The sequence below is a fragment of the Magnolia sinica genome, chromosome 1, assembly GCF_029962835.1.
Source record: "Magnolia sinica isolate HGM2019 chromosome 1, MsV1, whole genome shotgun sequence".
NCBI classification, from domain to species: Eukaryota; Viridiplantae; Streptophyta; class Magnoliopsida; order Magnoliales; family Magnoliaceae; genus Magnolia; species Magnolia sinica.
The window spans coordinates 19,383,384-19,395,094 of record NC_080573.1 but is presented as its reverse complement, the minus strand read 5'-3'; the positions used below and the strand labels follow the sequence as shown (position 1 = coordinate 19,395,094).

The 11,711-nt window shown below is 39.5% G+C and overlaps 1 protein-coding gene and 1 long non-coding RNA gene across 2 annotated transcripts; both read left to right on the top strand.

Annotated features, from left to right (window-relative positions):
• Nucleotides 1-2,549: 2,549 nt before the first annotated feature.
• LOC131244642 (disease resistance RPP13-like protein 4) lies at nt 2,550-4,723 on the top strand. The gene has a single exon (XM_058244143.1). It carries the CDS (start codon nt 2,573-2,575, stop codon nt 4,721-4,723), a length of 2,151 nt encoding a protein of 716 aa, XP_058100126.1. The 5' UTR covers nt 2,550-2,572.
• Nucleotides 4,724-6,361: 1,638 nt separating this feature from the next.
• On the top strand, nt 6,362-10,280 carry LOC131242302 (uncharacterized). Its single transcript, XR_009169584.1, has 2 exons — nt 6,362-7,100; nt 9,937-10,280. It is a non-coding gene; the product is annotated as an uncharacterized LOC131242302 (long non-coding RNA).
• Nucleotides 10,281-11,711: the final 1,431 nt, after the last annotated feature.

Sequence of the window (11,711 nt, the reverse complement as noted above, 5' to 3'; positions counted from 1 at the left end):
CCGTCCACTAGATTGCTCTCGGAATTTCGGTCGGGAAAGGAAGGTTTTTGGCCATCTGTTGATGTGGCTTGCAGAATTATCACCTGACCATTCGCGCCTCGTCCGAACGGTTGAAATCTGCTTCGTACTCCTTCTAGGAAAGATTCCACCTAGGTGTGGGTCACGCCCTCCCTCTGGACTCGGTGAACGGTTCAGATAGATGATTTGGATGCCGAATGGGCCCCACTGCACGAAACCGGTGGGTCTCGTGCGTCCGAGCTTGAGAAGGAGAAGGAAACGGGTCTCCCGTGTTGACCGGGCCACCTTGGTCCGGTGCACAGCGGGCGTACGCTTGCTGTGTACACCGGCCATGTAGAATGGTCCTCACCTTGATGTTTTAATGAAATCCGCTCCGTCCATCTGACTTCTCATCTAATTTAAGGCATTGAGACCGAAGATGAGGTGTATCCATAGATCAAGTGGGCCCCAGATCAGTGATTTGTGGGCTGATCTGTCCGTTGGGCCACTTTCACAGTGATCCAAGAGCTGAAATTTTACGTGTACGGTTCATTTATGGTCCTCAGGCCACGTATAAAGTTTCGAGCTGAACGGATGGTGGGAACGCTGTGATCTTGCATTTTGCTTAACTTTCAGGCCACTTGAGCTTCAGTTTCTCGATTTTCGCGGACCCCTGGTGTATAATTCCGTCGCTCTTAGTCTTCTAGAGTCCGTTCCTTGCCTTGGTGCTTCTGGAGCATCAAATCCATGCATTTACCACCCTTTTTCAGTCCAGGCTCGTACATACACTCTGCATTACAAACACGATTAATCAGGCCATTAAGCGGTATTAATGTAGAGATGAATGTGATGAGGTCGTTCACTGTCTTCCTAAAGGATAACTACTCCGAATCCACGGAGCTTCTCTGGACTCCTCACAGAGACTACTCGAATCCACGAGGAAAGAAAGCAGAAAATAGAAATAAATTCTAATAAATTCGAAATTGATTAATTGATGATTAAAAACGAGTTCACAACCCTTTAAATAGGGGTACCAAGCAATGGGAAAGAAATCAAAATCAAACTACAACTCAAACTCCTAGAATCCGCGACTTACTATAAATAGTAAACTTACTATTTATAGACGGTCGTGATGTCTACTAGTCGCGAGGTTTTCGGCCAAAAATAGTAAGTGTCCTATTTGGCTTCACCAAACTATTCTCCTAATTATTCTAAGCTCTTTTCACGTTGGGCGCAACTTCTAAAGCCCGACGGATGAAGAGTTATAATCAAACTAAAACTTACTATTTATAGTAAAAACGAAATTAAAACAGGGAAACGACCGTCGATCCAGGGGTTTTTCGCAATTCCGGGCTGCGCAACCCGGCGTAGCAGGGTTGGTTGGCTTCAGTAGCTCGTTCTACCCCAAAATCATATATTTTACGTCAGGTAACTCATTCCGGATTGCAAGATATGCCCGATTTAAGGTTCGATGGTCTAGATCACTTCTGTCGTCGACCGGGCCTTTTCTGATCCATCTTGGCCATGTAACTATCCGCAACCCGCTCTACATCACTTCATCTAGGTCCGTGTGACCTAATCGATAAGTTGAATGGCAAATAAACATTATCATAAATCCTATGAAGTTTTTAACTGTGGGCCTTCAATGATCACTGTTTCCTATAGTGTAATTTACCTGAGATTTGGATATGATTCAATTTTGCAACCATGTTCTAAACTGAGCTGGCAAAATAGATGGAAGGCATAGATATACTACACATACACGGAGGTGGTCCCAACGGTTGGGAGTGACTGAAACATGACTAAACGCATGCCCTTTGTATGCTGCTGTGACCATTTCCAGTGGGACGCAGATTGGGTACAACTCCTTGTGCCGAGCTCAACACGGGCTGGGGGCCACTGTGATGTCTGGGTTTATCCACACGGTTCATCCATTTGGCCATTTCATTTAAAGTTATAAGCCCAAAAAATGAGCAGATCCAAGGCTCAAAAGAGATGCAATTACTTTCTTGTAGCCAATTTAATTGCAATATTTTCTTCCTAGTCTTTAGTTTTTCCTCATTTTGAATTCCATTTTCATAAAGGTATGATTCTATTTCACAGGAAAATGGCAGATCCTGTTGTCAGTGTTCTTCTGGATAATTTGTTGTCAATACTCATAAGTGAAGGTCGTCAGCTACTTGAGTTTGATGATCAGTTTGAGGAAACAAAGGAGGAGCTTCAATACATGCAGAGCTATCTCAAGGAAGCTGATCAGGTGAAGAGAAGAGATAGGAATGAGATACTCAAGAGGGTAACGAGCAATTTAAGAGAGTTGGTATACGATGCTGAAGATGTAATAGCAGATTGTCAACTTCTTTTCCAGAAAAAACATGAAGGGTGTGCACCAAATTTTACAAGTTATTGCTTTCCTACTCATTTGAAATCCCATCATCAGTTGGGAAAGCAGCTGAGGAATATAAATCAAGGGGTAAGGAAGGTGAAGGAGAATATGAAGTCCTACTTGCAAACAGCTCCTCGCCAACCTGGCAAAGATGAAGACGGCAGGAATATGCGAATTAACTATCCAATCCTAATGCATGAAGCTGAAATGGTAGGATTAGAGGATGAGTCAGCGAAGATTAGAAAGTGGATCTTAGAAGTAGATGGACCCTCAACGGTGATTGGAATAGTTGGAATGGGGGGAATCGGTAAAACCACACTTGCTCAAAAGATATGTCAAAGTGAGAGTGTGAAAAATTGTTTTAATCACTTGGTCTTCGTTACTGTTTCTCAAAGTTTCAAATTGAATGAATTGCTGAAGAAGATGCTTAAAAAGCTAGATGTAGAAGAGGAATCTCTGAGGGGAATGGATGTTGAGGAGCTATTGGAAAGTCTTAACAGGAAATTAGATGCAAAATACTTGGTAGTTTTGGACGATGTTTGGGAAACAAATGAAGCGATGTGGTGGGATAGCTTGAAGTCCGGTTTGCCCCGAGTGGAGGGTAGTTGTGTTATTGTTACAACTAGGAATGACAAGGTTGCTAAATCAATGGGAGCTGCCAGGAGATGCATACACTATCCCCAAACTCTTTCAAATGAAGATAGTTGGTCTTTATTCAGTAAAGTAGCTTTTGCAAGAACTGGAGGTAAGTGCACAAATCCAGACTTGGAGGGCTTGGGAAAGGAGATTGTTGTGAGGTGCGAGGGGCTACCATTAACAATCAAGGTTGTGGGTGGAATGATGTTGGGGAAGAGTGATTCTATCCATGAATGGAGGCGAATATCAGAGCACTTGAAGGAGGAGTTGGGAATCAATAAGAAAGATGAGCTGATCATTTCAAGACTAGAGTTAAGCTATGAAGAGCTCCCAACACACTTAAAACCTTGCTTCTTGTGCTTTGCCATGTTTCCAGAAGATTTTGAAATTTATGTTCCCGACATGGTTAACTGGTGGATTGGAGAGGGTTTTGTTCGGGGAAAAAATGGGAAAACAGCATTTGAGATGGGAGAAGAATGTTTTTCAGAATTATTCAATCGTTTTTTGATACTTGGAGTGCATAAAGATTTGTTTGAAAGAAGCTTTCATCTTTGCAAAATGCATGATATGGTTCGAGATATGGTTATAAGAATTGCAAGAGAAGAGAGCATTTTTGTGGGGTTGGACTGTGGAGGTAGTTCCGCATTCAGTGAGCAGTCTCGTCGTTTGGGAATTGTGGGGAATACAACTGTAGATAGCATCGCAAACAGTCCCACCAAGCTGCGGACGTTGGTTGGGATGGACATTCAGAGCATAGAGATGATTGTAAGTCTAAAAGCAAATTTATGTAAAGTAAGGTGGTTGAGGGTGTTATCTCTTTCATTGTCAGAAAGGAAACTCGATGCAGATGTGGTGTGCAGTGATTGGTTGAGTGGGATAGAGTCATTACATCACCTCCTTTATCTTAATATAGAGAGAAGTTCTGCCGTAAGATCACTGCCCGATTCAATTGGAAATCTTCGTAATCTCCGGATTCTATGTTTATTGTACAGCCCCAATTTGAAAAGTCTTCCCGTGTCAATCACAACATTAGAGAAGCTAACAGTTATCCAAATCTTTGACCCTCATTCTTTAGAATGCATGCCGGAAGGGCTTGGAAAGCTTTCAAATCTCGAAAGGTTAGGATGGTTTAGTCCTGTGAATAAAAATGGATCCGGTATTTCGGAGTTGAAGAGCTTAACAAAACTTAGAGAACTTTGGATGGACATTAAGTCAGTTGAAGAAATAGAAGAAGGGGAATGGAATGTGTTATCAATGCTCCAGCATTTGCAAATTTTAAAGTTAGCTTTTGGGAGAATTTCTGTTGAAAGAGATGGAGTTGTAAGGAAGATCGAAAGTGAGCTTTCTCCTCCTCTTAAATTCCTGAGAGAGTTGTTTATTTGGAACTGGCCAGGAGAAAGGACACCTGCGTGGCTCAGTCCTACTTCCCTTCCCAATCTTCAGTTTCTTTACATTAGTGGTCGGGAGGGAAGGATAAGGGAGATGGGTCCCAGATTTTGGGACAGCGAGAGTGGGGTATGGAAAGTGGAGGTCCTGGTGCTACAATTTTTGTACGAATTGGAAGAAGAGTGGCAGAGGATGCGAAGGGCGATGCCGTCTTTAAGACTCCTCGAGGTTTACAAGTGTCCGAAGCTCAAGTCATTCCCATTCGATGTTACAGATCGTTCGGAGGTGAAGATATGGAGGAGAGGAGAAGAAGGTAATTAAAGGGTAACCCAAACTTTATTACTTTCGTATATTCAAAACCATTTGTGAACCCTGCGTTCGAGGCATTGAAGAGGCGATTCGCGAGTACGGCAGTATGCCACGCCATACCCTTTTTCTTTCTCATACATGTGCCGTGCTGGATTGCGTCCAGAGTATAGCCTACCGAGTTAACTCTGTGGGGCCCACTGTGGATGTATGTCTTTTATCCACACCGTTCATCTGTTTTTCCAGATCACTTTAGTGCACGAGCCTAATATCCAAAGTTCAAGTGGACCACACCCCAGGAAACAATGTGATAGTGACGTTTATCTACTGTTGAAACCTTCCCAGGGCTCACAATGATGTTTGTTTCTCATCCAACCCACAAAATTTTCAATGGTAGGCATTCAATTCCCACTGTTTCCTGTGGTGTGGTTCCCTTGAGCTTTAGATAGCGTTCAGTTATAGGCTCATACCCTAAAATGAGCCGGTAATTAAACAGACGGATGGTGTGGATAAGACACTAACATCACAGTGGCCCCACGGAGTTATTTAGATTTTCTCTAAATCAGAGAAAATCACTCTTCAGGCCACGCAATACAAAGTAAATTGTTGGTTTTTTTTTTTTTCCTGACCATTCATTTGTATTTATATATTGGCCCATCGGGTTGGGAAAGCTGGCCTGACTTTTGTGTGACGCCATCTAGATCAAAACACAATATCACACCTGTGATACACGCCCACACGTGTAAATTAGCCGCACACCTCCATGGTCAGACTATCACTTTCGACAGACCTGACATATGACTGATATGCTACTGGTCAGGTTGTTTAATACTCTGGCCACATAGGACACTTGATACATAGGCATTTAGAAATGATACACATGGCATCAACTCAAATTAAACCAATTAACTTATGGAATCACTGTCTCTATGTCATAGCCCAGAAGATAAATTGGTCCAAGAATCCTAAACTCTAATTGGGGACACTTTTTTGTTGAAATAAAAACATTTTGAATATTTTTTAGTTTTAATCATCCAATAAATGTCCACCAATCCAATAGACAAATAATTAAATAAGTTAAGTGCTTGATTATCATTGTGACATTTAAAGAGTTCTAATTTTTATTTTTTTTTCAAATTATTGTCCTTTGAAATTAAAATTTTATTCTAGAGCTAATTTTCACTTTTGACAATTTGGAATTTGGCCAAAGTTTAATTTCTAATTTTAAGCCATTTACAATTCTTTCTAAAAAGCTACTTTTCATATTCTTAGAGATTATTTAAATTTCAAGGTGTTAAACACAACTTGACACACTGAAATTCTCAAGAATCCAATTACTATAGATGTAGATTCTTCAAATTTCAAGTGTCAAAACCAACTATAAATTCCTTTGAAGACATTTCTAACCTTCCATCTTTTTCTACCTTTTTTATACCTTTTTAGGCTTGCTTCTTAAAGGTGCCGTGGAAGAAAAAGAAGAAGAGGAAGAAAAAGAAGATGAAGCAGGTATGTATGTGTATGGACCCAGTAATGATTCGATAAATACCCCCATCAGTTGTGCTTTTAGTCATATAATAATTCTAATAGAAAGAAGAAATTATTGCAAAGCTGGTGGAACCGGTGTAGGATTACAGAGACCTTTCCATATTAATTGCCCCTGTTGTTGATGAAACATGATTAAAAATATATAAATTGGATGATCCTAGCCATCTGGTTGGCAGATTCCAAACCAACAGTCCAAAGAAATTTAGGCTAGTTTTACATAACCCAAAAAAAAATAAAAATGAAGGGAACATGATTTAAGATGGGTCCTACTAGATGGACGGTCTCAATTGACACATGACCATAACCCCATGTGCAGTAAAGGGATGGCTCTACTTTATTAACTTTCTTGTTTTATTGCCATTTCCTTTTGTAGTGGTATGCCCACAAGGACCTCCCTTGTTACAGATGATCAATCCATCTGATGCTTCTAAGCATAAATGATCATAACAAAAACAGGTAGGGCAACTCATCAAGTGGGCCACACATTTATAAAAAAATTAAAAATTAAAAATGATTTAGAAAAGTATAGCAATTGCTCGCATGCTCTACTTGTCGGCGGTTTCTTCTAGTTAATCGCTATCTTTGGAGTGTTCAAATTTGAGAAATGATCCATTTAGCTAAGTGTATAGAAACCAACACATGTACATTGTTGCATTTGGCATCCAAAGTCCCCCTATCTAGATAATTATTTGCTTCACTTTCGAGTTTCATCCAACTATTTTCTTTGTGAAGGACCATCGGAATGGGAGATTACTGAGGCATGACTTGAAGAAAGGCGATTTCTACCATCTAATGGCAACTCCAAATTCCTTGCACTTATCATCTAAGTCTTGTCATCCAACAATATGTACAGTTCATTGTGTGCTTTCTCACTTTTGACTTCCTTTCTCCTTTAAATATGTGAACTCTAGTTTAGCCAATAAACCTTTGGAATTTGTACTTTCTATATCTAGTAACAAGCTCTGTTTCCCTATTAGATACATTTCATTGATGATGTTAGTAGATTTTCTTGGGAAAGCACTTTTTCAATGGGAAAGCATTTCATTGATGATGTTAGTAGATTTACATGGTGTTTTTCCTTGGTATGCATTAGTGTTTTTTCAAATTAAGATTTAAATTGAACATTGAGAATATGTTTTGCATAATCAAATGTATTCAAACCAATGACGGCAGTTAATACATGAAATTGAAAACCTTTCTCAAAACATATGGCATTATTCTCTGTTTCTCTTGTCCATGTACCCCTAAGCAAACGGTCTCATTAATTCTCTATGGTGGCTAACGCCCCCATCCCAACTGTTATGCCATTCAATGCTGTTGTTTTTCTCTATAACCGGGTGTTTTCTCAAACACAGTAAATCTTTTCAATTCTCTTTTTTATTATCAATTTCTTAAGGTTTTGGCTATGAATGTTTTAATTCAATTATGGCTATGTACTGACTCATTTCACATGTGGCACTAATGGACATTTAGACTACCCAAATTGTGGGGTCCCATTATGGATGAAGCATATCTCTAAAATGACAATAATTACCAATTAATGGCTATTAAATGGATGGTTAAAAGTAAAATACCAAGTGGTCCAAATTCAAAGGGAAAAAGTAATGCAGGGGCATTTTTCGAGTGGGCCGAGTGACCTCTGAAATGCAGGAGCACACTCAGGGTGGGCAGCCCGTTTGAGGCAGGTGGCTTGTATGAGTCAGGCCCCACCCGTGTGAGGTGGGTGCCATATTACTATGCAATGCATACAATTGAAGATTCACCACCATTTGTTAAATGTAAGAACTAAGACTCATGAAACCCTCCCATTTGATCAGACTATAGATAATAATCGGATTCAGATTCAGGTCACCTATCTCTACCAACCAACATGAATGTGATGGGGATTGTTGCTTGGTGGACACACTCTCATAAAGGACTTAAAGGAGGAAGAGTTCTCAAATGGAATAAAAACCGGCAAGTGACTTTGGCTCCCTATGTTTTCTAGTATACATCCCTCTACTCCCATCAAGGTTTTTGGTTCCGATATAAATGAGCCTACATCCATTGTTGCCCAAAATTGATGGCACATTAGATCGGCCCACAGACAGGGCAAACAGGATTGTCCAATTGCTGTAAAAACAAGAGGTATTATACACCATACAATGTCCAGCTTATTGTCCATTTTACACTGAGCGTATCACTTGGGATTGAACTGGCTTATTTTGCTAGGCCATCTGATGGATGGATAATGATACAATATCTCATTAATCAGGCAACACGTCTAAGCTGAGTAGACAACCAATCTATAGTAAGGTCCAGTGTACAGGGATTTTCAATGACCATTGATGGACAACAGACATCAAACTTCGAATGGTCCACCAGTTTAAACTATCAAAGAATCTGACTCTCCTGACAGGAAAACCCTTTTGCCAAAGGAGATTTTATGGCTAACAACAGTGCTAGTTTTCTCTCCCATGCGTTACCACCACGCACGTTATCTGATGATCTAGATTGTATATGATCCTTGGAAAGAATAGTGCATGACAGCCTCAGTTTGTCAATTTGTACAAGTAGGGTCAATGGCAGGGTGATTCCAACTGTATTCAAACCTTCCATCTGCTTTTCTTTTAACATCCCACGCTGAAATTAATCTCTTTGATCAATCCGTTTGGCTATGAGCATCCACATTGAGGCTGCTGGAAAAGCTGTCTGGATCTGGTCATGTTTCCACCCGTCTCATAGAGGTGCATGTGACAATCATGCATGATATAAGAATTCCTTGGACCTAGATTCAATGGAAAGCAATTGCAAGGTGGCAAGTGAATTGTTATTGCATCATGCATGAACATGATTGAACTATGTCAAAAACATTCATGTACTTTAATTTGATGTGTGTTACGGATGCAGATGAAAAAATACAGGATCAAAGAATAACTGCGCTGAAGAGGGAGGTGAAACTTCATTTCCTTTTCTTAGGCTAGAAAAACATATGATTGAAATCTCAATTGGCTACATTTTCATAACATTCTCAAACCAGATCTCCTATTCATTCAAACAAAAAGGCAAACAATTTGATACTAGATGTGGCTGCTTGGCTTAACTTCTATTGATTGGTCAACGCAGGGGGCAGTTGGAACTTGTTTGATTGATTGCAACTCTCATTGACTCATGTGACTTCTATCATTCTCTCTGTGTGTGTGTGTAAAATGAACAAAATAAATGTTTCTTTTGGAACATGATCTGAGATGGGTCCTACTAGATGGACAATCTCAATTGATGGTCTCGGTTGACACATGATCATGGCCAATGAAAATACAGTAGAGGGATGGCGCTACCACATTCCAGTTCTAATGGCTCTACATTCCTTTGGTAGTGGTATGCCCACAAGGACCTCCTCACTTTATGTATGGTACAGATGAGTGATCCATCTGATGGTTCCACTGCATTCCTGACCATAACAAAAAGAAAAATAAAAAATAAATGATTTAGAAAAGCATAGCAATGGCTCACATGCCCTACTTGTCCGCGGTTTCTTCTAGTTGATCACTATCTCTGGAGTGTTCAAATTTGAGAAACGATCGAGGTGGCTAAGTGTATAGAAACCATCACAGGCACACATGCATTTGGCATCCAGGTCACCCTATCTAGCTAATTGGTATTTGCTTTACTTTGAGTTTCATCCAACTGTTTTCTTTGTGAAGGAACATCGGTAGGGGAGATTACTGCTGCATGACTCGAAGGAAGGTGATTTCTATCATCTAGAGGCAACCCCAAATTTCTTGCATTTATCATCAAAGTCTTGTCATCCAACAATGTGTACGGTTCATCATGTGCTGCCTCACTTTTAATTTCCTGTCTCCATTAAATCTATGGACTCTAGTTCCTTTTTATGTTATATTTGTACCCAATAAACCTTTGGAATTTGTACTTTCTATATCTAGTGACGAACTCTGTTTTACTATTGGATATAATGAATGATGTTAGTAGATTTTTATTGGGAAAGCTTGGAGCATTTCATTAATGATGTTAGTAAATTTACATGGTATTTTTCCTCGGTGTGCGCTTAGTTTTTTTTTTTCAAATATTTAAATTGAACATTGAGAATGTTTTAGTGCATAATCAAAAGTATTGAAACTAATTGTACATGATGGGGATTGTCGCTCCGTGAAAACACTCTCACATAAAGGAAGAGTTCTCAAATAGAATAAAAATAGGGAAGCGGCATTGGCTCCCTATGTTTTCTAAGCATTCTTTCCTCTACTTTTGGTCCAGGTTTTTGGTTCCAATGTAAACCAGCTTATATGTCGTTGGCCAAAACCGATGGCCCATTACATCAGATGACACATGGGCAAACAGGATTGTCCAACTGCTTTAGAAACAAGAGGGGATTGTTGCTCCGTCAAAACACTCTCATAAAAAATTGTAATTCATAAATCGTGCAGATAATCATACAATCAATGAGTTTTCAGTCACTTTATTTGTATTTCAAGTTTGTAATACTCACAAAAACATTCAAATTTTTGTTCAAGTTACTGAGTTTCAAGCTCCTGAGAATGTGAACCTTGGAACCCAACTAAAAACCCATCTCAGGGGTTGCTTGGCTACCTGGGCAAGTATCTATAAATGGAATCTGTAAGTAGGGGTAAATTTCTACTTTGGGACCATGGGAAAACTTAGAAACAGTTTCCAGTCAGAAACAGATTTTATCTTTTGTGTTTTGTTTCTTGTAGGATGTTGGCCTACAAATTCCAAGGAAATGGATTCCTTCCCAATAGTCACATTTTTTATTATAAATATTAACTAGTAGAATTCATACCAATTTTTTCCCAAAACACAAACAATTTCTAGATTCCAAAAAATTACATTCCCAATACTGAACCATGAGAAACAAAACACTTTCTCAAGAATTTTATTTCATAGAAACATATTATTTGGTGATCATTTGACAAACTGGAAAAGTACACTAGGAAGAAAAACAACGATTTAAGTTCCTAGCAAACCCAGACAATACTCCCTCCCTCCCTCCCTCCCTCCCATCGATCACATTCGAATCGTGATTTAGGCCCTCAGATCAAATGTCAGTCAGATTTGCAGCTTGGGAATAAGATAGTCCAAAATGAACCCAACCTGTAATTAGGTTCCTCCCACCAAGATGAAGGGACATACCAAATATTTTGATGATTGAAAACTTAGGTGGGCCACAACACTCAATTTTAAGTGGTTAACCCATGATTTTACATTATATTTTCTTATTGTATGGCCCAACTGAGTTTTTTAGTGAGTTAATATTTTGTTTGTAAAGTAATTATGAGGGGAGAATCCTGATGGACAAAGTGGATTCCACTCCGATAGCTTGATAGGTCCCACAGAGCTCCTAGTGTTTTCACGGAGAAAATAAGACCTAGAGATGCTTCAACAAACAACAAACAAGCTTGTTTTTGCTACAATAGATAGGTTCCAACAAACAGCATACCGG